At 47.8% G+C, this 27,260-nt stretch overlaps 1 protein-coding gene across 1 annotated transcript in view; it reads right to left on the reverse strand.

Moving 5' to 3' along the window:
* setbp1 (SET binding protein 1) overlaps window positions 1–27,260 on the reverse strand; it is a 74,173-nt gene that overhangs the window by 20,613 nt on the left and 26,300 nt on the right. Inside the window, 4 exon segments of the mRNA XM_065011629.1 lie at window positions 9,566–10,619; window positions 12,522–12,726; window positions 12,950–14,240; window positions 14,243–15,374. Coding sequence (XP_064867701.1) covers window positions 9,566–10,619; window positions 12,522–12,726; window positions 12,950–14,240; window positions 14,243–15,374 — 3,682 coding nt within the window.

The following is a 27,260-nucleotide window of genomic DNA, read 5'->3' on the forward strand; positions in this document are numbered from 1 at the left end:
TCTTTATATCCTCCTGCTCTCTCCCTCTCTCTCTATATCCTCCCTGCTCTCTCCCTCTCTCTTTATATCCTCCCTGCTCTCTCCCTCTCTCTCTATATCCTCCCTGCTCTCTCCCTCTCTCTTTATATCCTCCCTGCTCTCTCCCTCTCTCTCTATATCCTCCCTGCTCTCTCCCTCTCTCTCTATATCCTCCCTGCTCTCTCCCTCTCTTTATATCCTCCCTGCTCTCTCCCTCTCTTTATATCCTCCCTGCTCTCTCCCTCTCTCTCTGTTCTCCCTGCTCTCTCCCTCTCTCTCTATATTCTCCCTGCTCTCTCCCTCTCTCTCTATATCCTCCCTGCTCTCTCCCTCTCTCTCTATATCCTCCCTGCTCTCTCCCTCTCTCTCTATATCCTCCCTGCTCTCTCCCTCTCTCTCTATATCCTCCCTGCTCTCTCCCTCTCTCTCTATATTCTCCCTGCTCTCTCCCTCTTTCTATATTCTCCCTGCTCTCTCACTCTCTCTATCCTCCCTGCTCTCTCCCTCTCTCTATATCCTCCCTGCTCTCTCCCTCTCTTTATATCCTCCCTGCTCTCTCCCTCTCTCTCTATATCCTCCCTGCTCTCTCCCTCTCTCTCTATATCCTCCCTGCTCTCTCCCTCTCTCTCTATATTCTCCCTGCTCTCTCCCTCTTTCTATATTCTCCCTGCTCTCTCCCTCTCTCTCTATATCCTCCCTGCTCTCTCCCTCTCTTTATATCCTCCCTGCTCTCTCCCTCTCTCTCTCTATCCTCCCTGCTCTCTCCCTCTCTCTCTATATCCTCCCTGCTCTCTCCTCTCTCTCTATATCCTCCCTGCTCTCTCCTCTCTCTCTATCTCCTCCCTGCTCTCTCCTCTCTATATTCTCCCTGCTCTCTCCTCTCTTTATATCCTCCCTGCTCTCTCCCTCTCTCTCTATATCCTCCCTGCTCTCTCTATATTCTCCCTGCTCTCTCCCTCTCTTTATATCCTCCCTGCTCTCTATATCCTCCCTGCTCTCTCCTTCTCTCTCTATATCCTCCCTGCTCTCTCCCTCTCTTTATATCCTCCCTGCTCTTTCCCTCTCTCTATATCCTCTCTGCTCTCTCCCTCTCTTTATATCCTCCCAGCTCTCTCCTTCTCTCTCTATATCCTCCCTGCTCTCTCCCTCTCTTTATATCCTCCCTGCTCTCTCCCTCTCTCTCTATATCCTCCCTGCTCTCTCTATATCCTCCCTGCTCTTTCCCTCTCTCTATATCCTCTCTGCTCTCTCCCTCTCTTTATATTCTCCCTGCTCTCTCCCTCTCTCTCTATATCCTCCCTGCTCTCTCCCTCTCTTTATATCCTCCCTGCTCTCTCCTTCTCTCTATATATTCTCCCTGCTCTCTCCCTCTCTTTATATCCTCCCTGCTCTCTCCCTCTCTTTATATTCTCCCTGCTCTCTCCCTCTCTCTCTATATTCTCCATGCTCTCTCCCTCTCTTTATATCCTCCATGCTCTCTCCTTCTCTCTCTATATCCTCCCTGCTCTCTCCTTCTCTCTCTATATCCTCCCTGCTCTCTCCCTCTCTTTATATCCTCCCTGCTCTCTCCTTCTCTCTCTATATCCTCCCTGCTCTCTCCCTCTCTCTATATCCTCCCTGCTCTCTCCTTCTCTCTCTATATCCTCCCTGCTCTCTCCCTCTCTTTATATCCTCCCTGCTCTCTCCTTCTCTCTCTATATCCTCCCTGCTCTCTCCCTCTCTCTATATCCTCCCTGCTCTCTCCTTCTCTCTCTATATCCTCCCTCTCTCCCTCTCTCTATATCCTCCCTCTCTCCCTCTCTCTATATTCTCCCTGCTCTCTCCCTCTCTCTATATTCTCCCTGCTCTCTCCCTCTCTCTATATTCTCCCTGCTCTCTCCCTCTCTCTCTGTTCTCCCTGCTCTCTCCCTCTCTCTATATCCTCCATGCTCTCTCCATCTATCCTCCCTGCTCGCTCCCCCTCTCTCTATTCTCCCCTCCCTGCTCGCTCCCCCTCTCTCTATTCTCCCTGCTCTTTCCCTCTCTCTATATATATCTTCCCTGCTCTTTCCCTCTCTTTCTATCCTCCCTGCTCTCTCACTCTCTCTCTATCCTCCCTGCTCTCTCACTCTCTCCCTATCCTCCATGCTCTCTCTCTCTATCCTCCATGCTCTCTCCCTCTCTCTATATCGTCTATGCTCTCTCTCTATATCCTCCCTGCTCTCTCCCTCTATCCTCCATGCTCTCTCTCTCTATCCTCCATGCCCTCTCCCTATATCGTCCATGCTCTCTCTCTCTATCCTCCCTGATCTCTCCCTCTCTCTATCCTCCCTGCTCTCTCCCTCTTTCTATCCTCACTGTTCTCTCTCTATCCTCCCTGCGCTCTCTTTCTATCCTCCCTGCTCTCTCTCCCCCTCTCTATCCTCCCTGCGCTCTCTCTCTTTCCTCCCTACTCTCTTCCTCTCTCTATCCTCCCTGCTCTCTCCCTCTCTCTATCCTCCCTGCTCTCTCCCCCTCTCTATCCTCCCTGCTCTCTCCCTCTCTCTATCCTCCCTGCTCTCTCCCTCTCTCTATCCTCCCTGCTCTCTCTCTCTCTCTATCCTCCTTGCGCTCTCTCTCTATCCTCCCTGCTCTCTCTATCCTCCCTGCTCTCTCCCCCTCTCTATCCTTCCTGCTCTCTCCCTCTCTCTATCCTCCATGCTCTCTCCCCCTCTCTATCCTCCCTGCTCTCTCCCCCTCTCTATCCTCCCTGCTCTCTTCCTCTCTCTATCCTCCATGATCTCTCCCTCTCTCTATCCTCCCTGCTCTCTCCCTCTTTCTATCCTCCCTGCTCTCTCTCTCTCTATCCTCCTTGCGCTCTCTCTCTATCCTCCCTGCTCTCTCTATCCTCCCTGCGCTCTCTCCCTCTCTCTATCCTCCCTGCTCTCGCCCCCTCTCTATCCTTCCTGCTCTCTCCCTCTCTCTATCCTTCCTGCTCTCTCCCTCTCTCTATCCTCCATGCTCTCTCCCCCTCTCTATCCTCCCTGCTCTCTCCATCTCTCTATCCTCCATGCTCTCTCCCCCTCTATCCTCCCTGCTCTCTCCCCCTCTCTATCCTCCCTGCTCTCTCCCCCCTCTCTATCCTTCCTGCTCTCTCCCCCTCTCTATCCTCCCTGCTCTCTCCCCCTCTCTATCCTCCCTGCTCTCTCCCTCTCTCTATCCTCCCTGCGCTCTCTCTCTCTCTCTATCCTCCCTGCGCTCTCTCACTTTCTATCCTCCCTGCTCTTTCTCTCTATCCTCCCTACTCTCTCCCTCTCTCTATATCCTACATGCTCTCTCTCTATATCCTCCCTGCTCTCTCACTCTCTCTCTATCCTCCCTGCTCTCTCACTCTCTCTCTATCCTCCATGCTCTCTCTCTATCCTCCCTGCTCTCTCCCTCTCTCTATCCTCCCTGCTCTCTCTCTATCTCTATCCTCCCTGCTCTCTCCCTCTCTCTATCCTCCCTGCTCTCTCTATCCTCCTTGCACTCTCTCTCTATCCTCCCTGCTCTCTCTCTCTCTCTATCCTCCTTGCGCTCTCTCTCTATCCTCCCTGCTCTCTCTCTCTCTATCCTCCTTGCGCTCTCTCTCTATCCTCCCTGCTCTCTCTATCCTCCCTGCGCTCTCTCCCTCTCTCTATCCTCCCTGCTCTCTCCCCCTCTCTATCCTTCCTGCTCTCTCCCTCTCTCTATCCTCCCTGCTCTCTCCCCCTCTCTATCCTTCCTGCTCTCTCCCTCTCTCTATATTCTCCCTGCTCTCTCCCTCTCTCTATCCTCCCTGCTCTCTCCCCCTCTCTATCCTTCCTGCTCTCTCCCTCTCTCTATCGTCCCTGCTCTCTCCCCCTCTCTATCCTCCCTGCTCTCTCCCTCTCTCTATCCTCCCTGCTCTCTCTCTCTCTCTATCCTCCCTGCGCTCTCTCACTTTCTATCCTCCCTGCTCTCTCTCTATATCCTCCCTGCTCTCTCCCTCTCTCTATCCTCCCTGCTCTCTCCCTCTCTCTATCCTCCCTGCTCTCTTTCTCTATCCTCCCTGCTCTCTCTCTCTCTATCATCCCTGCTCTCTCCCTCTCTCTGTCCTCCCTGCTCTCGCCCACTCTCCCTCTCTCGCTCTCATTTTCACTGTGGTTCTTCAGTATCTCTGGGTGACAGTGTAACAGTACTAACACAGTACTAACTACAGATTCAGAAATGTGATATACTATTCACATTTCTATTGGTCTATCTAAGATGACTTGAAAGACAACAGGAAGTATGACACACACATTCATTCATAATCTGCCCATCACAGCTATTAAATGGCTTGCTGATGATTTCAAAAGACATAAACTGTTTACTCTTGACTCTGAAAGTGTAAACTTGCCCAAAGGAATTGAGATCTTCATCATATTATGATCATGATTGAGTGTTTATAGATATGAAAGATGTGATGGGAATAAAACAATAAAACATAAAGCCTCCTGTCCATAGTGTTCTGTATAATAAAGCCTCCTGTCCATAGTGTTCTGTATAATAAAGCCTCCTGTCCATAGTGTTCTGTATAATAAAGCCTCCTGTACATAGTGTTCTGTATAATAAAGCCTCCTGTCCATAGTGTTCTGTATAATAAAGCCTCCTGTCCATAGTGTTCTGTATAATAAAGCCTCCTGTCCATAGTGTTCTGTATAATAAAGCCTCCTGTCCATAGTGTTCTGTATAATAAAGCCTCCTGTCCATAGTGTTCTGTATAATAAAGCCTCCTGTCCATAGTGTTCTGTATAATAAAGCCTCCTGTCCATAGTGTTCTGTATAATAAAGCCTCCTGTCCATAGTGTTCTGTATAATAAAGCCTCCTGTCCATAGTGTTCTGTATAATAAAGCCTCCTGTCCATAGTGTTCTGTATAATAAAGCCTCCTGTCCATAGTGTTCTGTATAAAGCCTCCTGTCCATAGTGTTCTGTATAATAAAGCCTCCTGTCCATAGTGGTCTGTATAATAAAGCCTCCTGTCCATAGTGTTCTGTATAAAGCCTCCTGTCCATAGTGTTCTGTATAAAGCCTCCTGTCCATAGTGTTCTGTATAATAAAGCCTCCTGTCCATAGTGTTCTGTATAATAAAGCCTCCTGTCCATAGTGTTCTGTATAATAAAGCCTCCTGTCCATAGTGTTCTGTATAATAAAGCCTCCTGTACATAGTGTTCTGTATAATAAAGCCTCCTGTCCATAGTGTTCTGTATAATAAAGCCTCCTGTCCATAGTGTTCTGTATAATAAAGCCTCCTGTCCATAGTGTTCTGTATAATAAAGCCTCCTGTCCATAGTGTTCTGTATAATAAAGCCTCCTGTCCATAGTGTTCTGTATAATAAAGCCTCCTGTCCATAGTGTTCTGTATAATAAAGCCTCCTGTCCATAGTGTTCTGTATAATAAAGCCTCCTGTCCATAGTGTTCTGTATAATAAAGCCTCCTGTCCATAGTGTTCTGTATAATAAAGCCTCCTGTCCATAGTGTTCTGTATAATAAAGCCTCCTGTCCATAGTGTTCTGTATAAAGCCTCCTGTCCATAGTGTTCTGTATAATAAAGCCTCCTGTCCATAGTGGTCTGTATAATAAAGCCTCCTGTCCATAGTGTTCTGTATAAAGCCTCCTGTCCATAGTGTTCTGTATAAAGCCTCCTGTCCATAGTGTTCTGTATAATAAAGCCTCCTGTCCATAGTGTTCTGTATAATAAAGCCTCCTGTCCATAGTGTTCTGTTTAAAGCCTCCTGTCCATAGTGTTCTGTATAATAACGCCTCCTGTCCATAGTGTTCTGTATAATAAAGCCTCCTGTACATAGTGTTCTGTATAATAAAGCCACCTGTCCATAGTGTTCTGTATAATAAAGCCTCCTGTCCATAGTGTTCTGTATAATAAAGCCTCCTGTCCATAGTGTTCTGTATAATAAAGCCTCCTGTCCATAGTGTTCTGTATAATAAAGCCTCCTGTCCATAGTGTTCTGTATAAAGCCTCCTGTCCATAGTGTTCTGTATAACAAAGCCTCCTGTCCATAGTGTTCTGTATAATAAAGCCTCCTGTCCATAGTGTTCTGTATAATAAAGCCTCCTGTCCATAGTGTTCTGTATAATAAAGCCACCTGTCCATAGTGTTCTGTATAATAAAGCCTCCTGTCCATAGCCTCTCTTCTACTGAGACAAAGAGTCATTAGTCTAATACACTAAGCACTGAGTAGCAGCAATTTATTAGGTGCGGACACACACACACACACACACATTAAGTAGCAGAAATTTACGAGCTGCATATATGCATCATAAAAAATGATGACCTTCAGCAGTTCTTCAGTGTCTATAGCTCTGTGACTGATCTGAAGGCAGTTCTTCAGTGTCTATAGCTCTGTGATTGATCTGAAGGCAGTTTTTCAGTGTCTATAGCTCTGAAGGCAGTTCTTCAGTGTCTATTGCTCTGTGACTGATCTGAAGGCAGTTCTTCAGTGTCTATTGCTCTGTGACTGATCTGAAGGCAGTTCTTCAGTGTCTATTGCTCTGTGACTGATCTGAAGGCAGTTCTTCAGTGTCTATAGCTCTGTGACTGATCTGAAGGCAGTTTTTCAGTGTCTATAGCTCTGTAACTGATCTGAAGGCAGTTCTTCAGTGTCTATTGCTCTGTGACTGATCTGAAGGCAGTTTTTCAGTGTCTATAGCTCTGTAACTGATCTGAAGGCAGTTCTTCAGTGTCTATTGCTCTGTGACTGATCTGAAGGCAGTTATTCAGTGTCTATTGCTCTGTGACTGATCTGAAGGCAGTTCTTCAGTGTCTATAGCTCTGTGACTGATCTGAAGGCAGTTCTTCAGTGTCTATAGCTCTGTGACTGATGTGAAGGCAGTACTGTTTTGCGTCCTCCACCCTATTCAATAAGATTTGGGTATGGTAAGATCTGTGTTTAAGGTACACTGCTCTCCAGAGCTTTCAGCCAACTGCAGGAGGAAGGATTCTATTGTGTGTGTGTTTGTACGCGAAGAGAAAATCACTCTCATTAACTCTGCAAAAAGGATGACCTGCTTTTATACAAATGATTATGTGAGAGATTGCTGTCAGCTGCAGTGGAACCTGCTGATTAGTGGGAGCACACCACACACACACACACACAGTTCAAATCAGGCTCAGATAAACACCCAATCACAGGGAGGAAATTATTTAGAAACACATTCAATCACACAAGAGTGGAGGATAATATGAATTTTAGATCAGTGTGTGTGTGTGTGTGTGTGTGTGTGTGTGTGTGTGTGTGTGTGTGTGTGTGTGTGTTTTAATTGGGCTGGGGCTGGTCTGTGGAGCGTAGCAGTAAGTCATGCTGGTAGAGTGAGGAGAGACGGGGGAGTGAGAGGGAGGGGAGACAGGAGAGAGAGGGAGTGAAGAGGGTAGGTGAGAGAAGGAGGAGAGAGAGAGGGAGACAGGGGAGAGGGGGGAGAGTTTATTGAGAGAGAGGGAGGGAGTAGAGGCCGGAAAGATAGGGGACAGGGAGAAGAGAGAGGGATGTAAGGGAAGAGAGAGAAAGAAGTGGTATAACCTGTCTGGGGCAGAACGAGAGATGGAGGAAGGAGAGAGAAAAGGGGGGTTAGAGAGAGGGGGTAGTGTGTCTGTGAGTCACCCCCCGCGGGTCCCCCGGGGAGGGGGATGTAATCTAAGTGAGCCCCTGGCTTCTCTCCCCCTCCACTGGACTAGGCCCCACTCATTAAAGCCCTGGCTGGTGGCCAGCTCTGTTAACACAGCCACTGCCTTTTACTGCCTGTTTGGAGAATATAAATCACAACCTGAGAATCATATATCTCTGGGACCAACCATTGGCAGGCTGGGAGGAATGGATGGAGGGAGGGAGAGATTGGTGAATTATAGTCCTTTCCAGCCATGCGTTTCGTTCTCTCTCTCTCTGGCCAGATGTGCTCGTTACACTCAGAATACAGAATGTACCAAAAACACATTTGTTCAGTATTTAGTGTTTTAGGAGCTGACTACCTCTTTGTCTGCTATAGGCTTACACATGTTCATCTGTCTGCTCTGAAAACTGGGCAGATATCTTATATGCTATCCATATCATATGGTTTCAGCTTAGGTTTTTTTAAACGAAGAAGAAGGAATTACTGATGTTGTTTTCACTATAGAGACTGGAAGTAATGCAGCGCATCAAATCAGATATCTGGAGAGAGGGGGCTGTGTTATAACACGGTAATAAGCCTGTTATAGAGCAGTAATAAGTTGTTACCTGTCAGAGTGGGGCTGTGTTATAACACGGTAATAAGCCTGTTATAGAGCAGTAATAAGTTGTTACCTGTCAGAGTGGGGCTGTGTTATAACACGGTAATACGCCTGTTATAGAACAGTAATAAGTTGTTACCTGTCAGAGTGGGGCTGTGTTATAACACGGTAATATGCCTGTTATAGAGTAGTAATAAGCCTGTTATAGAGCAGAATAAGTTGTTACCTGTCAGAGTGGGGCTGTGTTATAACACGTTAATACGCCTGTTATAGAGCAGTAATAAGCCTGTTATAGAGTAGTAATAAGTTGTTACCTGTCAGAGTGGGGCTGTGTTATAACACGGTAATACGCCTGTTATAGAGCAGTAGTAAGCCTGTTATAGAGTAGTAATAAGTTGTTACCTGTCAGAGTGGGGCTGTGTTATAACACGGTAATACGCCTGTTATAGAGCAGTAATAAGTTGTTACCTGTCAGAGTGGGGCTGTGTTATAACACGGTAATACGCCTGTTATAGAGTAGTAATAAGCCTGTTATAGAGTAGTAATAAGTTGTTACCTGTCAGAGTGGGGCTGTGTTATAACACGGTAATACGCCTGTTATAGAGCAGTAATAAGCCTGTTATAGAGTAGTAATAAGTTGTTACCTGTCAGAGTGGGGCTGTGTTATAACACGGTAATACGCCTGTTATAGAGTAGTAATAAGCCTGTTATAGAGTAGTAATAAGTTGTTACCTGTCAGAGTGGGGCTGTGTTATAACACGGTAATACGCCTGTTATAGAGCAGTAATAAGCCTGTTATAGAGCAGTAATAAGTTGTTACCTGTCAGAGTGGGGCTGTGTTATAACACGGTAATACGCCTGTTATAGAGCAGTAATAAGTTGTTACCTGTCAGAGTGGGGCTGTGTTATAACACGGTAATACGCCTGTTATAGAGTAGTAATAAGCCTGTTATAGAGCAGTAATAAGTTGTTACCTGTCAGAGTGGGGCTGTGTTATAACACGGTAATACGCCTGTTATAGAGCAGTAGTAAGCCTGTTATAGAGCAGTAATAAGTTGTTACCTGTCAGAGTGGGGCTGTGTTATAACACGGTAATACGCCTGTTATAGAGCAGTAATAAGTTGTTACCTGTCAGAGTGGGGCTGTGTTATAACACGGTAATAAGCCTGTTATAGAGTAGTAATAAGCCTGTTATAGAGTAGTAATAAGTTGTTACCTGTCAGAGTGGAGCTGTGTTATAACACGGTAATAAGCCTGTTATAGAGTAGTAATAAGCCTGTTATAGAGTAGTAATAAGCCTGTTATAGAGTAGTAATACGTTGTTACCTGTCAGAGTGGAGCTGGCATTGTGGAACGGCTCTTCTGTTTCTTGGCTCTTCTCTTTCCTGGCATTGTGGAATGACATCACCCCTTCCTCTCCGAACACTGCTAAGCCCCTTCTTCTGCCACGCCCACTGCCCTCCTCCCGCAATCTAAAAAGGTCAGAGGTCAGCTCTGGCCACTGTGATTGGCTCCTGTAGCTGCTCAGGAAGCTGCTCATTGGCTGTCCGGGCATGCGTGGGCGGAACTGGACATGGTCCATGGAGAGAGAAGAGAGAGGGTCCGACTCAAACATCGCTCCTCGGGACCCCCCTCTAGAGCCTCGCCCACCCCCCCTTTGCTGCTCCTGATGCTTCGGATTGTTCATCTCCCGCCTGTCAGTCAACAGGTTGAGCAGCCCATTGGTCTTGGCACCGCTGAAGAGCCCGCCCAGCTCCTGTCTGTCATGAGGTGAGAGGAGAGGGGTCTCTTCCTTGTGCTTGTGTTTGTGCTTGTGTTTCCTCTTGTGGAGCCTCACCCCTCCACCATCACCACCCAGGGATCCCAGTCCTTCTCCCCGACCAGAGGAAGCCTGCAGTGGGCCGCTAGACGTCCGTAGCTTGGCCCCGGCCTGGAGCTTGGAGTGGCCTCCAGAGTGGAACTTAGGAGGGGGGACAGCAGGCCTCATGAAGTGGGAGGGTGGTGAAGGGCTATGGGAATGGTGGGGCAGGTAGAGGGGGGGTGCTGGGGGGTAGTAGCCCAGGCTCAGAGGTGGGGCGTAAGGCATGGCATACGGTGCATAGTAGTTCCCCCCTGCCAGCGGATATCCAAACCCCTGGACAAAAGGCAGCTTGGACGTGATTGGCTCACTGGCTTTGGCGGGCCGGCCGCGCCTCCTCTTGGCCTTGAGCTCGGCGGTCCTGCGCAAGTAAGGGGCGGGGTCACAGGGGTAGGGGTCGTAGGTCAGGGGGTAGTAGTGGTGGTGGAAGTTGAGGCGGAAGATAGAGGGGTAGGGGTGCTGGGGGTAGCAGGAGGCGTAGCGTCGGTGAGACACATGTAGCTGCTGCAGCTTCACCACAACCTGGCAGAGGAGAGGAGGAGGAGAAGGCCACATCAGAACTGGATCCTTTAACAGTACTGGATAATAGACTTAGGCAGTAATATTGTATACCGTGGTATTTGGAAATAGCCATGCGATGGTTTTTCCAATAGCGTCAATACTGTTGAAACAGTTTTTCAATATTTTTGAATATTTGTAGCTATTTTTTTAAGTGAATACCTGCGGTCAACTTGCGCAATACGTTAGGAGATAAATCAGATTGTGTTCTTCATTTCACTTGTCACATTTGACATTTTGAAGCTTAGCGTAGTTCCCCAGAACAGTTGAGCCAGTCATGTGTTTGTTTGTAAATAGCACAACGGGAGAAAGTGGAAGCTGTGTGGTGTGTTGTGTGTATTGACAGGAGTTGCATTTTATATTGAAAGTCAACCGTGTTTTTTTTGCTTCAATAGAGTGATCAGGGACGTGCAACTGTAGTTTTCCTTCACAGAAAATACATTAGTGCAACACATTGGGCAGAAAATATCTTCATTTTCATCAGATGACAACAGAAGTGCAACGCTATTTGGCTGGCAGCCACACAAGTAAATGAGCTTACAATGAAAAAGTTATCATATTTATAATGTTTATCATAGAACGAATGTAGCCAGCTACATTTCATAATGTTTTGCTTAAAGTTAATCTTGCATTTTACCAGAGCAAGTAACTTGGCTACAACGAGAAACGTACTGGAGAAAAGTAGCTACGCCTCGGTCAGAGAGTTCTCTGCTGATAGAACGCCCGTTTGGGAATTCTTATCCGAGTGGAGAAGTGCAACAGAAGCATAACATTTGTCTGATGCCGAGCAGAAATTACAATAAGAAGCATTTGAGAAATTTCTTACGCGTTTTATCTTTTTTTCGGCATGGAAATTGCAGAAATGTTGCGTTAACGCGACCCCTTAGTTTAACTTGCTAGTTAGTTATCTAAGGAGGTGTCTGAATGAATAAAGAGACCGGGCATCAGATACTGTGAGCTTTCTGCCGTGTTTGAAACATCTTTACAGCTGTCTGCCATCTTGATTTCCTCGTGTCGATATGAAAACACAGATACTGCTCAACCATACAGGATAATATAACACAGTCATATTAAATCAGTACTGGATAATACATCAAGTCTACCAAACATTGAGTTGCACGCCACGCTCCCCCTTTTGCCCTCATAACATCCTCAATTCTTTGGTGCATGGAATCTACAAGGTGTTGAAAGCGTTCCACAGGGATTCTGGCCCATGTTGACTCCAATGCTTCCCACAGTTGTATCAAGTTGGCTGGATGTCCATTGGGTGGTGGACCATTCTTGATACGCACAGGAAACATTTGAGCGTGAAAAACACAGCAGATTTGCAGTTCTTGACACAAACCGGTGCACCTGGCATCCACTACCATACCCAGTTTAAAGACGCTTAAATCTTTTGTTTTATCCATTCACCCTCTGAATCGTACATATACGCAATCCATGTCTCAATTGTCTCAAGGCTTAAAACTCCTTCTTTAACCTGTCTCCTCCCCTTCGTCTACACTGATTGAAGTGAAATTAACAAGTGACATCAACAAGGGATCATGGTTTTAATCTGGATTCAACTGGTCAGTCTATGTCATGGAAAGAGTTCCTAATGTTTTGTTATAATACAGTCCTGATGAGGCTTGTGGGCCTATTTAGGAATATATGAAGATGTGCTCATTTTAATGGCTGGAATGGAAAGATATCAAGCACTTGGGGTTTCCATGTGTTTGATTCCGTTCAATCTGTTCTATTCCAGACATCACAATGAAACCTGCCTCTAAAACCTCAGTGACATAATACACAATAAGTCTAGTGGTAACTTCATTCTACTCATACACTACGTTTGAGGAGATTTTAATAGGAGGTTTGATTTGATACCTCTTCTAGCTCAGACAGGAAGTGCAGGTGGTCGCGGCTCTGCAGGCACTTCCTCTTCCTGCGGTGTTTCTGCTTCTTCTCTTGCTGGGACAGGAAGTTGTCCACCACTGCCGCCTGTCGCACGCAGCGACCCCTACTGCCGCGACTGGAGGCCTCCAGAGCTGCAGCCTCCGCAGCCTCAAACCCAGACAGGTCAAATGAGTATCTGCAACACACAACACCATCCTGTCAACTGGATGTACAATGATGCTACTGTGGGTTCAACCAAACCCCTGGGCAACATCAACTAACTAACTGCCTACCTACCTAACACACTCACTTACTACTAACTAATGAACATACTAATGCATTCACTTACCGCTAACTAACAAACACCCTCACGCGCGCACTCAACTCACTCACAGACTCACTCCTAGAGAGATAGATACCTGCGTCGTGCGTTGGTTCCCTTCTCTGTTTGGTCAGAGGTGCTGTTGTTGTCTGTCCCTATGCCGCTGTCGCTGGGAATGGTCTCCTCGCTGTGTGATTCGCTGATGGGTGACAGCGTCACCTCCTTGACCGATGCTGCCCCCTCAGATAGGTGGGACGGGGAGTTGGCCAGGAGGAGCGGGGGAGACAGCTTCCAGCCAGCTCCCAGTAGCCCCCTGCCTAGGTGTTTAGAGGGCAGGGCACTGATGGGCTGCAGGCTGGGCATGGTGGAGTCAGAGTAGGGGCCACGAGGGCCAGGGAGGCACAGAGAGGACAGGGTGTGACTGGGTCTGAGGAGGAGGGTAGTGGAGCTGGGAGGGAGGGTGGAAGGCACTAGGAGGCTGTTGTACAGGCTGGACATGGGGACAGGCAAAGGAGGCTTGGCCCCGCCTCTGTGGGGAAGGTTTTGGGTGTTGGAGCGTGGCTTCCTCCCTCTCTTTTTCCCGATATAGATGGTTCCTCTCTTACTGACGTTGATTTGCTTCCCCAGATGCGCCTCAATGGTAGAGGCCATGGCCGTCATGGTGGAAGAGACAGGAGCTGAGGCTGACTTCAGTGCCAGGCTGCCATGTTGGCCGGAGCCTGATAGGATCTCATTCAGGATACTCTGCACCTTCCCCAGCTTTAGCTTCTTCACCGACCTGACATGGCCACCCTCACTGCGCTGCAGTTTCAACCCATTAGCATTGGGGCTAATGGAACCCGATGTGATTTGGGCTAGCGTGGTTAGCGTGTGAGTCTTCCTCCTGCGGCTGAGCCCCGCAGGGTTCTCCTGGGCCAGAGGGCTCAGGGGGGAGGTGGAAGTGCCTTCATGGATGGTTTCCACAGTGAGCAGGGGTTGTTTTTTGGGACGACCTCGTTTGCGCTTGGCGGGGGTGTGGACAGTCAGACTATCTGTGTTGGTGTACAGGGGGCTGGAGGGGGTGATGGGGAAGGCAGAGGGGGGCTCAGACATGGCTGACAGGGGGCTGCGGCCACTCTCCCTCTGGATCAGGCCAGGGGGGCTTCGGGACTTGAGGTAGGACCACCGGTCCTTGGTCTTGGGGGGTCTGGGGTAAGGGCTGAGTTTTGGGCTGGTGTTGGGGTTAGGGTTAAGGCCGGGGCTTAGGTTGGGCAGTGTAGGGTTAGGGTTGAGACTGGATCTTGGACTATGGATATGGTTAAGGTTAGGGCTTGGCAATCTGGGGCTAGGGTTAGGGTCAGGGTGTTTGTGGGGGTCTGTGGATGATCTAGGACGGCCAACTGGGTTTTCCTCACCCAGCTCTGGATCATGGCTGATTCCATGTCGGCCCCACTCATTCCCCTCTCTCCTCTCTCCGCCTTCTCTCCTTTGTCTCCTCTCGCTCCTTTCTCTCCCTTCTCTCCTCTCTCTCCTTTCTCTGCTCTGTCTGCTCTCTCCCCATTCTCTCCTCTGTCTCCGTCTGCCTCTGGCTGGCTACCCTCCTCACCCCGACCTGACCTAGACTCACTCTTGTAGGATTCCATCTTGTGGCCTTTCATTTTGTGGGACACTTTGGGCTCCGGAGGCCCTGATTCCTTCCTCTCTGTGATGTCAGTGCCCTGCAGCTGCTCCGATTGGTCCTCCTGGGTGAGTGACTCCTGGAGAGACCGCCTCCTCCTCCTCTTCCTCCCTTTTCCCTCCTCCATCAGCACAGGAGCACCAAGCGTTGGCATCTCCCTCTCCTCCTCCTCTCCTGTCCGTCCTATGCTCTCCCTCTCCTTCTCTTCTCTCTCCAGCTCAGGGGTCTCCTCCCTCCTGAACTTCTGCCTTTCATCTGGAACTATTGGACTCTCTGCATCTTTCTCTGCCCTCCTTCCCCATGGCAGCTCTGCATTGTGGGTATTACCCTGAGTCCTCTGGGGGTCCTTCCTGCCGTACTTCCTCTTGATGTTTCCAAACAGCTGCTCACTGACCTCCTGTAAGCCCCGCCCTCTGGAGAGAGAGGTCAGGTTTAGAATGCTAGCGTCCGTTACTACGGGCAACACAGGATCAGGGCTCAGGTGTCGATGGGGGGATGGGCTGTAAGAGTGAGGGGAGGGGCTTCCTGGTACTCTCTTCATTGGAGGTTTGAGGAAGGAAGGGGCCAGGTCAGAGAGAGGGCTCCTATTGGCTCCCGCTGGTTCTCTGCTAGGCTCCGCATGCACTGGATTGGCTGGAGGTGCGAAGGGAGGCGTGGCCCAGGATGGACTGTGTGTATGTTGGTGTGTGAACTTTGGTGGCTGTGTGTGTTGCTGTTGGGGTTGGTATGTGAGTGTGTGGGGGGGCAGTGGTGTGGTGTGTAGGATAGAGTGCTTGGGCTGGTGTTTTGGGGGGGTGACATCCCCCAGTAGTTGCAGTAGCCCCCCCTCTCTAGGTTCTGCTGCTTTGAAGGGTCTCTCATAGGTCTGAAGAGAGAAACATGAAGAAGACAGAGATCAGGACTCAAACTATTGGAACACACAGTACAGCTGGTCTTTATGGAGCAACATGAACATTCAGTAGGGGACAACAGCTTATATCCAAGTCTACTATGAACAGACTGTTGGTAGTTAAGGGATAATTCATCCAAAATCTGTATCTGGGTAAAATTACCCTTAGCTGGAGTTAGCATCGTCAGATGTCAATCAGTGGTTCCAGGCAACTGGATGTTAGCAAAGCTGCACTGCAAGCCGACACTTCCTCAAAAACACTTGAAACTAAGTTTGGTATCGTCGATACTCGTGAAGAACCTGGCCATGTTTTCCTCACTGCGAGACTGTTCTAATTGTCAAATGCTCTTCTACTTCCTATGTTTACCGGTCAGTTTTGTCGACATCTGGAAAGCGATCCACGTCAAAGTGCCTTCACCAGGTGGATAACGTCATCACTGGAAAACACATAGTGATGCTCTGTGCTGCGGCTACATGAGGAAATAGCTCCAGTTTTTAGCAACCAAATTCCAAGAATTTTTTCAGCAGTATGCACGTAAAAAAATCCCTGCTAACTCCACCAACTACCGAACTTAGTTTGAAGTGTTTGAGGAAGTTGCGGTTTGCAGTGCAGCTTTGCTAACATCGGTTCGCCTGGAACCACTGATGAAATCGGATGATGCTAATACGCTAACTCCAGGCTGTAGCCAAAAGTAAATAATGGATTATTGTAGATTCTGTCACCATAGGCCTTCAGACACAACTGAAGGTAAGAGTAATTTGACCCAAATATATATTTTGGATGAACTATCCCTTTAAGCATTCAAAACAACATTGAACAAAGGCTGTTTACAGAGCAATTCAATTCCTGTGGTAAATATATTCAATGCTGAGAGAGAGAGAGAGAGAGAGAGATCATGATCTTCAATCAGTCAGCGAAGGATGTCTGGGTAACTGGATCCCTAACTTAGTTTAAACATGAATACAGTACACACAGTAGTCTAAACACTGTGGTGTGTACCACTAGACACACAGTAACAGAATCTAAAGGGGCTGACATGTGAAGCAGCGAATGTGTGTGTGTGTGGTTTTGTCTGTAATTAGCAGGCTCAGCCTATGATGCAAAGACATGACTGAAATGCTGAGCATGGAATAGCCATCATTTCTCAGAACAAGAATAGACTGACGAGTTCCAGAAGAAAGTTCTTTGTTTCTGGCCATTTTGAGCCTGTAATTGAACCCACAAATGCTGATGCTCCAGATACTCAACTAGTCTAAAGGTGGACAGTTATTGCTTTTTTATTGTTTAATTGCTTCTTTAATCAGGACAACAGTTTTCAGCTGTGCTAACATAATTGCAAAAGGGTTTTCTAATGATCAATTAGCCTTTTAAAATGATAAACATATATTATCTAACACAACGTGCCATTGGAACACAGGAGTGATGGTTGCTGATAATGGGCCTATGTAGGTATTCCATGAACAATCAGCCGTTTCCAGCTACAATAGTCATTTACAACATTGACAATGTCTACACTGTATTTCTGATCAATTTGATGTTGTTTAATTGGACAAAAAATTTGCTTTTCTTTAAAAAACAAGGACATTTCTAAGCAACCCCAAACTTTTGAACGGTAGTGTATAGCGACTATTTTTCATCAATGAATAAAAAGCATTATTTAGCAATGGTATTGTTTTCTCTCCCAGTCATTTGACAGGCAACATTTTTTGAATCGGCCAAAAGCTGTCAATTACCGGCTAACGGAAACCATCATACACACACACACAGCAGTGCCAGAGAAACCAGAGCATATGACAGCCATTTTACAGGATTCATCTCTGCTCAGTGGTTGCAGGGAACAAAGCAAAACAGCCAAACACAGAGTCACATCTCCTCTACCAATGCGCTTCGCTCTCTCGCTCTCTCTCTCACCATCCAATCAGTAGTCAGTGAGTGAGACTCATTCTGCTTCTCTCCTCAGCAGGTTGTTTATCTGCAGAGCACAGGCTGCACACACACACACACACACACACACACACACACACACACACACACACACACACACACACACACACACACACACACACAGTTACATGCATAGGGACACACAGGGCTGTTTATCTGCAGAGTACAGGCAGTCACTCACAGGATGCTCTGAGATGAGTCTGGAGAGGGAACTGTGTGTGTGTGTGTGTGTGTGTGTGTGTGTGTGTGTGTGTGTGTGTGTGTGTGTGTGTGTGTGTGTGTGTGTGTGTGTGTGTGTGTGTGTGTGTGTGCGTGTGTGCAAGGTGATAGCATGTCTGTATCAGGTGCCAGTCATTCTAACTCAAATGACCCGGATATCTGAGAATGGACAGGCAGGAGCTTAGAATACCTTCTTTACTGATATCCTCTCTAGAGCAGGGTCACACAGCTCATCCCCCCTCCTCCCCCCCTGTAACTATTCTCCAGGTCGCTGCTGTAAATGACAATGTGTTCTCAGTTAAGTTAACTGGTAAAATATGGGTAAAATAAAAATAAAATACAAATTATCACAGTCGCACACAGTCCCAAATATAACTAAAAAAACATGTGCTTTTAATCTAACTTCAAAGAGAATTCCCCACCCTCTCACTCCCTCCCTCACTGTCCCTCTCTCCATGAGCTGTGCACTAGTCTCTCTAACCACAAACTCACCACAGAGATAATAAAGGAAGGATGCATGGCCACTTCCCCTAGTCTGTTTGAAACTGGATGGTTTCTTGGCAATTTTTGTTCTGCCCCCTCTTCTCTTGCTCTTCCTTCGTCTTTCTCTCCATCCTCTCCCTCTGCCCCACCCCTCCTCCTTTTCTCCGTACTACCCACTATCTCTATTTCACCACTATCATGTTAGTCCCATAGTTCCTACGGCTCAGTGGCGTGTGAGTACCGCTAGCTGACAGCAGGGGGTGTGAGTACCGCTAGCTGACAGCAGGGGGTGTGAGTACAGCTAAATTTCAGCAGGGGGTGTGAGTACCGCTAGCTGACAGCAGGGGGTGTGAGTACCGCTAGCTGACAGCAGGGGATGTGAGTACAGCTAAATGACAGCAGGGGGTGTGAGTACCGCTAGCTGACAGTAGGGGGTGTGAGTACCGCTAGCTGACAGCAGGGGGTGTGAGTACCGCTAGCTGACAGCAGGGGGTGTGAGTACCGCTAGCTGACAGCAGGGGGTGTGAGTACCGCTAAATGACAGCAGGGGGTGTGAGTACCGCTAAATGACAGCAGGGGGTGTGAGTACCGCTAGCTGACAGCAGCAGGTGTGAGTACCGCTAGCTGACAGCAGCAGGTGTGAGTACCGCTAGCTGACAGCAGGGGGTGTGAGTACCGCTAGCTGACAGCAGGGGGTGTGAGTACAGCTAAATGACAGCAGGGGATGTGAGTAGCGCTAAATGACAGCAGGGGGTGTGAGTACTGATAAATGACAGCAGGGGGTGTGAGTACCGCTAGCAGACAGCAGGAGGTGTGAGTACCGCTAGCTGACAGCAGGAGGTGTGAGTATTGCTAAATGACAGCAGGAGGTGTCAGTACCGCTAAATGACAGCAGGGGGTGTGAGTACCGCTAGCTGACAGCAGGGGGTGTGAGTACAGCTAAATGACAGCAGGAGGTGTAAGTACCGCTAGCTGACAGCAGGAGGTGTGAGTACCGCTTGCTGACAGCAGGGGGTGTGAGTACTGCTAGCTGACAGCAGGGGGTGTGAGTACTGCTAGCTGACAGCAGGGGGTGTGAGTACTGCTAGCTGACAGCAGGAGGTGTGAGTACTGCTAGCTGACAGCAAGAGGTGTAAGTACCGCTAGCTGACAGCAGGAGGTGTGAGTACCGCTTGCTGACAGAAGGGGGTGTGAGTAATGCTAGCTGACAGCAGGGTGTGTGAGTACTGCTAGCTGACAGCAGGGGGTGTGAGTACTGCTAGCTGACAGCAGGAAGTGTGAGTACTGCTAGCTGACAGCAGGGGGTGTGAGTACTGCTAGCTGACAGCAGGGGGTGTGAGTACTGCTAGCTGACAGCAGGGGGTGTGAGTACTGCTAGCTGACAGCAGGAGGTGTGAGTACTGCTAGCTGACAGCAGGAAGTGTGAGTACTGCTAGCTGACAGCAGGGGGTGTGAGTACTGCTAGCTGACAGCAGGAGGTGTGAGTACTGCTAGCTGACAGCAGGGGGTGTGAGTACTGCTAGCTGACAGCAGGAGGTGTGAGTACCGCTAGCTGACAGCAGGAAGTGTGAGTACTGCTAGCTGACAGCAGGGGGTGTGAGTACTGCTAGCTGACAGCAGGAGGTGTGAGTACTGCTAGCTGACAGCAAGAGGTGTAAGTACCGCTAGCTGACAGCAGGAGGTGTGAGTACCGCTTGCTGACAGAAGGGGGTGTGAGTAATGCTAGCTGACAGCAGGGTGTGTGAGTACTGCTAGCTGACAGCAGGGGGTGTGAGTACTGCTTGCTGACAGCAGGAAGTGTGAGTACTGCTAGCTGACAGCAGGGGGTGTGAGTACTGCTAGCTGACAGCAGGAGGTGTGAGTACTGCTAGCTGACAGCAGGGGGTGTGAGTACTGCTAGCCGACAGCAGGGGGTGGCAGGCAGGGAGCTGCAATAGAGGGACTAACCCTGAGCCAACAAAACACTGACATCTCACATCCACCCCTAGCCACCGACCCTAGCCCCTACCCAACTAGACATTTTACAACCCCCTAACTTTGAATACCAAATCAGAGATACTACCATATTGCTACCATATACTAGTACCATATTAATACATTACCGTTTTGCATAACCATCCAATTCCCCCAGATCTACAGAAGTGTCTATAGGGCAGGGTTATGACAGACAGTTCATGAGGCAGCCGGACAGTTGGCCAGTCAAGGTCAGGCACTCTGATTGATCATAATGGAATTGATCCTGTCTGTAGACACTTACAAGGATGGACCTCAATCCCAGAGCACATACTGTATGTTACTGCTTATTTCTGTTGTCAAAAGGCCTTCAGTCAGTCTACTCCTCATATGAGTGTTGAGTCATATGAAGAGTCACACACACATGCGCGTGTGCGCAGACACAAACATTGAACTTGATGAGTCACAATGACCTTTACCTCCACAGAGGAGTGAGTCACACGTTTACCCATGACCCTCCGCTTTAACCCTGGGTGTTACATCATCAGTGACAGGGCCTCTCTGTGTGTGTGTGTGTGTGTGTGTGTGTGTGTGTGTGTGTGTGTGTGTGTGTGTGTGTGTGTGTGTGTGTGTGTGTGTGTGACACTGTTACACAATCCCAAACCAACTCCTACCACCTAGGCAGTGTTGATCTGAAGGTACAGTAGGAGCCAGAGACAAAAGGCTAGGGGTGGATATAGGGCTTGGTATGTGACTAACTTAGAGACCACACAGTGTTGTTATCTAAACCAGGAAGTGACACCTCTGACACGGAAGAGGAAGTAGTAGTTAGTGATTAGTGCTAATCCACAGGGTCTGAACTCTGACCTCTAAGGATAACACACATACAGAGAGAGAGAGAGAGAGAGAGAGAGAGAGAGAGAGAGAGAGAGAGAGAGAGAGAGAGAGAGAGAGAGAGAGAGAGAGAGAGAGAGAGAGAGAGAGACATAGATACACACACGGACATACAGTGCATTCGGAAAGTATTCAGTCCCCATTGACTTTGTCCACATTTTGTTACGCTACAGCCTTATTCTAAAGAGAGATGGAGGTATGTGGGTGTATAAATAGTTTTTTTCTCCTCATCAATCTAAATACAATACCCTATACTGTCAAATCAAAAACAGGTTTTTAGAAATGTTTGCAAATGTATTAAAAATAAAACTGAAATATTACATTTACGTAAGTACTCACCTTTGGCAGCGATTACAGCCTTGCGTCTTCTTGGGTATGAAGCTACATGCTTTGCACACCAGTATTTGTGGAGTTTCAGCCCATTCTTCTCTGCTGATTCTCTAAAGCTCTCAGGTTGAATGTGGCGTCACTGCACAGCTATTTTCAGGTCTCCAGAGATGTTCAATCGGGTTCAAGTCTGGGCTCTGGCTGGGCCACTCAAGGATATTCAGAGACTTGCTCTGAAGCCACTCCTGCGTTGTCTTCGCTGTGCTTAGGGTTGTTGTCATGTTGGAAGGTGAACCTTCGCCCCTGTCTGAGGTCCTGAGCACTCTGGAGCAGATTTTCATCAAGGATCTCTCTGTGCTTTGCTGCGTTCAATCTTTCCCTCGATCTTGACTAGTCTCCCAGTCCCTGCCGCTGAAAAACATCCCCACAGCAAAATGCTGCCACCACCATGCTTCACCGTAGGGATGCTGCCACCACCATGCTTCACCGTAGGGATGGTGCCAGATGTCCTCCAGATGTGACGGTTCGCATTCAGGCCAAAGAGTTTAATCTTGGTTTCATAGAGAATCTGAATTCTCATGGTCTGAGAGTCCTTCAAAGGCCTTTTGGCAAACTCCAAGGGGCTGTCATGTGCCTTTTAAGAGGAGTGGCTTCCGTCTGGCACTATACCATAAAGGCCTGATTGGTGGTGTGCTGCAGAGATGGGTGAACTTTCCAGAAGGACAACCATCTCCACAGAGGCACTCTGTCAGAGTGACCATCGGGTTCTTGGTCACCTCCCCGACCAAAGCCCTTCTCCCCAGACTCCTCAGTTTGGCCGTGTGGCCAGCTCTAGAATGATTTCTTTCATTTAATAATGATGGAAGCCACTGTGTTCTGGGGACTTTCAATACTGCAGAAATGTTTTGGTACCCTTCCCCAGATCTGTGCCTCGACACAATCCTGTCACGGAGCTCTACGGACAATTACATTTTTTGCTCTGACATGCACTGTCAACTATGGGACATTATATAGACATTATAGAGACAGGTGTTTGCCTTTCCAAATCATGTCCACAAGTGGACTCCAATGAAGTTGAATGAACATCTCAATGATTTCAAGTCTCATAGCAAAGAGTCTGAATACTCTGTTTTTTAGTTTTTTAAATTTGCAAACATTTCTAAAAACCTGTTTTTGCTTTGTCATTGTGGGGTATTGTGATGTCATTGTGGGGTATTGTGATGTCATTGTGGGGTATTGTGATGTCATTGTGGGGTATTGTGATGTCATTGTGGGGTATTGTGATGTCATTGTGGGGTATTGTGATGTCATTGTGGGGTATTGTGATGTCATTGTGGGGTATTGTGTGTAGATTGATTTAGAATAAAGCTGTAACGTAACAAAATATGGAAAAGAATCAAGGGCAAGAAAACAAATGGACTGTATGTCTGGTGCAGAGAGACAAGATGGAGCCACGAGAAAACATGTTTTCATCAGTCATGACATAAAACCTTCAAAAGAAGTTGGAGAACAAGCTATGAAGGAAAAATACCGGAATTCTGGTGCAGGTACAGGCAACTAGCGCAAAAATAATATTGTGATATTGTCAAAACGATATGATGCAATATATCGTAAAAAAATGATATCCCGATATGTAACTGCAGCGATTATATCCACCATCACTATAAAACAGTCAAATGAGTAGTTGCAGTTTAAAGGGTTAAAAACAACAACTGTGATGCACATGAATGTTTTAAACGTATGGTTCTATTTGTCGTTACCGCATCAATTCAGGCAATTTATGGCGATGTGGATTTTTTTTTCCAAATCTCCCGGTTCTAAGACATACACACATGCACACACCCCCTCTGCCCTTTAACGACAACATAACAGACCTGCCAATCAGTGAGGTCAGTTTCGTGTTCCCCCTGCTGATGGTTGCGTAGGTAAAGCTGATCCTAGATCAGTTCCTGTGGTCAACAACAAACTGCAGACAGCAGCATAGGAAAGGTACCATACAACACAGTTAGGTGAAAGTGCTGAGATGAAAACAGATGTGAACTGGTACTCCTGCACACTAAATATACTTCAACAGTAGACCCTGCCCATATTCTCTCTCAGTTTCACAGTCCCTTTTTGGAAAAACTCAGACTCCAGCATGGAGGGAATCCGAAAACTTATTTCAGAACATTATTTCAGAACACTAACAGAACACTTACACTGCCCCACCCAAATCTGTCTCTGTCTCTCACCCACCACACACACACACACACACACACACACACACACACACACACACACACACACACACACACACACTGCCCTTCAAATTCTGTTTTTGCAGCCTTTTATTTGGCGGTGTGCCTGGTGGTTAGAGTGTTTCATTTTCCCTGTAAAGAACTGGGCAGCTGTCCAGAGACAGACAAAGAGAGAGAGAGAGGGAGAGAGAGGGGGAGAAGGAAGGAGAGAGAGAAAGCGAGAGGAGGGGGAGGGGAAGGTTTTGGTAAAAGAATGAGAGAGCAGGGGAAGGGAGGGAAAGGGGAACAGTTTGAAAAAAGAGAAAGAAGAGCCTAGACAGTCTTATCATCACTTCCCTCCAAAATGGACTGATTGATATTATCACATGAGCAGTGAACACTCTCTCTCCCTCTCTCCTTTGACATCACAATATTTGCCCTCGTGCCCCCCTCTCCTATCTCATCCCTCCTTTTCATTCTCTGTTCTGAAGAGGACCATTCTCCCCCAGTGGGAACCACGCTCTGAGACACACACACACACCCTCTCCTCCTGGTAGCTCCATTCAGAGTGGTGGTTCTCTGTGATCTCTGTGTCTGACAGACACACACACACACACACACACACACACACACACACACACACACACACACACACACACACACACACACACACAGAGAGAGAGAGAGAGACAGCTCCTCAGCAAACAAACACCATGAATACTAACACGCCTTTGTGTCCGCCGCACTTAAAGCGGAGGAGAGGGAGGGGGAGGAGAGAAAGAGAGGGAAAAAAGCAGAGGGAGAAAAGAGGCGCTGTAATAGTGTTGATCTTGTGGCTACTCTCACAACCCCCCCCTCTCGTTTTCTCCTTCTTCCCACCAGTTCTCCGGGGAATAAAGACCTCCATTCATCCGCAGGAGGAGAGACACGGTGGAGGGAGGAGGGAGAGGAGGGCAGGCATTGGGAGGCTCAAGGTGGGACAGTCTGTGGAACTCTGTGTGTGTGTGTGTGTGTGTGTGTGTGTGTGTGTGTGTGTGTGTGTGTGTGTGTGTGTGTGTGTGTGTGTGTGTGTGTTCAATGACGATGTGAACAAGATATTTAAACCAGTTCAAACAGTGTCCAATGAAATAAACCATCTCTGAAAAACGGCCTTCCCCTTCCCACCGAGCTTCAGAAAGTTCCGTTGTCCATTACTTCTTTAAGGCAACCGTGGATATAACACTGTGTTTTAGAAAAAAAATAAAACAAGCTTTACAAGGCTTTCCTGATACATCTAAAGAAGTCATGCGTGGAAGGTGAGGGATGTGCACGGTCGTCAAATGAGCGTCTACTAGTATGAATGAATCTTTATCCTACAAAGATGACTCTGACAAAGTCAGGTGGTTGAGACAAAGTGTGCAATGACATCAGAATTGAGAGGGTCCCCTGCAGAAAGATAGTCACATTTACATGCTATACAAAGCATACTTCTAATGCCTGTCGTTACCGTTATTGACAGTGTATGGTGTGTGTGTGTGTGGTGTGTGTGTGTACGGCCACACACATGTCAGTAAGTGTGTGCATTTATACGTGTGTCTAATCCGTGTCATTAACATTATGTTGTGTGTGTGTGTGTGTGTGTGTGTGTGTGTGTGTGTGTGCGCAATTACAGTGATAATCGCTGTATCACTGTAATTGCCGTTCTAAAACGATGCTCTTATAGCCACACACACACACACACACAAGCTCTGCTTATATGAAAGCATGAGATCACATGTTAATAGCTATCCCAGGCTATTCACTAAAGAGGACCAGTGCTCCCAAAACGTATAAACAACACACAACATTCCCTCCAATGCATCCCCTGTACTCTGTGAACAGGACCTACTAGGCAAGCTCCAGTACAGGAAGAAGCAATGCCTAGCCACTAAGCTGCTTCAGGCCCTGAGGGATGAGGACTTCCTGTGTGGAATGATGGGTAATTTAGGACAGGAGGGTCAAACCAAAAGTGTTTCTATCACTGTGTGATTCCTCTACTCTGTGTCCCTAGGTGACCTGATAACTCTAGAAGAGGTAACACACACACACACACACACACACACACACGCGCACACACACACACAACACACACACACACACACACACACACACAAACACATGGGCACATATACACACAGACACAAACACACGTGCACACAGACACAAACACACGTGCACACACACACACACACACAAAGATGGAAAAAGGGCAGGGAGCGACACACAATGGTCTTAACCAATCACACAACTCCCTGCCCTCAAGCCCAAGCACACCAACAATAATGCCTTTGTGTCAGGCAGCACTCCACTTACTCTCTCTCTCTCTTTGGCACACACACACACACACACACACACACATAATAACACACACACACACACACATTTACATACAGGCATCTTGCAGGGAAGGGAACACCATTTCTGAACACAGGACTGGTTTTCTGTGTGTGAGAGAGTTTGTGTGTGTGTGTGTATGTGTGTGTGTCCGTGAGCTTCCACCTGGGCACATGACTGCAGCTGCCACCTCTCCTCTCCCCCCTCTCTCTCTAAGAGGTACGTGAGAGGTCACACGCAGCAGCATTCCACACAGTCTGAGAACGACAGAGCAGTGCAGAGAACAGGGAGAAGATGAAAAGCCACAGAGCACTACAGAAGACAGAAGTTATGGGTTATCATACTGTCATAGATCCACAAACACACACTAAGCTGTGTGTGTGTGTGTGTGTGTGTGTGTGTGTGTGTGTGTGTGTGTGTGTGTGTGTGTGTGGGAGAGTCTGGACCACTACAAAAGACCCTCGTGACTATAGTCATAAAAATAGCTGTGCGTTTGTCCTAAGACAAACTAACTGACAGACTAACTGACAGACTAACTGACAGACTAACTGACAGACTACTGACAGACTAACTGACAAACTAACTGACAGACTAACTGACAGACTAACTGACTACTGACAGACTAACTGACAGACTAACTGACAGACTACTGACAGACTAACTGACAAACTAACTGACAGACTAACTGACAGACTAACTGACAGACTACTGACAGACTACTGACAGACAGACTAACAGACTAACTAACTGACAGACTAACTGACAGACTAACTGACAGACAGACTAACTGACAGACTACTGACAGACTACTGACAGACTACTGACAGACTAACTGACAGACTAACAGACTACTGACAGACTACTGACAGACTAACTGACAGACTAACTGACAGACTAACAGACTACTGACAGACTACTGACAGACTAACTGACAGACTAACAGACTACTGACAGACTACTGACAGACTAACTGACAGACTAACTGCCAGACTAACAGACTACTGACAGACTACTGACAGACTAACTGACAGACTAACTGACAGACTAACTGACATAAATGAGTGATGGAAAGAAAGAGTGAGGGAAGAAAGTAGAGAGAGGAACAGACAGTAAATAAAAAAGAGAGATGGAATGACAGAGGGGGAGATGGAGGGGGGAGAGAAAGGTAGCAGTATGGGGACAGGTTCAAGGGCTGATAGGGCAGCGTTGAAAGGAGATCGTCCCACCACACACACACACACACACACACACACACACACACACACACACACACACATGACAGGCGGGCTCTAGCGGACAGCTGATGGGGAGATCTCATTTCACTGACAAACACACTTACGCTTCAAGTGAGACACAGTGAAAGTCAATACTCTGCCCCTCCGCCTCCCCCTCCGCCCCTTTCCATGTCTCCCCTCGCCCTGCCTCCCCCTCCGTCCCCCTCCCTGCCTCTCATGTCTCTACTCTCCTTCCCCA

The sequence above is a fragment of the Oncorhynchus nerka genome, linkage group LG27 (assembly GCF_034236695.1).
Source record: "Oncorhynchus nerka isolate Pitt River linkage group LG27, Oner_Uvic_2.0, whole genome shotgun sequence".
NCBI lineage: Eukaryota > Metazoa > Chordata > Actinopteri > Salmoniformes > Salmonidae > Oncorhynchus > Oncorhynchus nerka.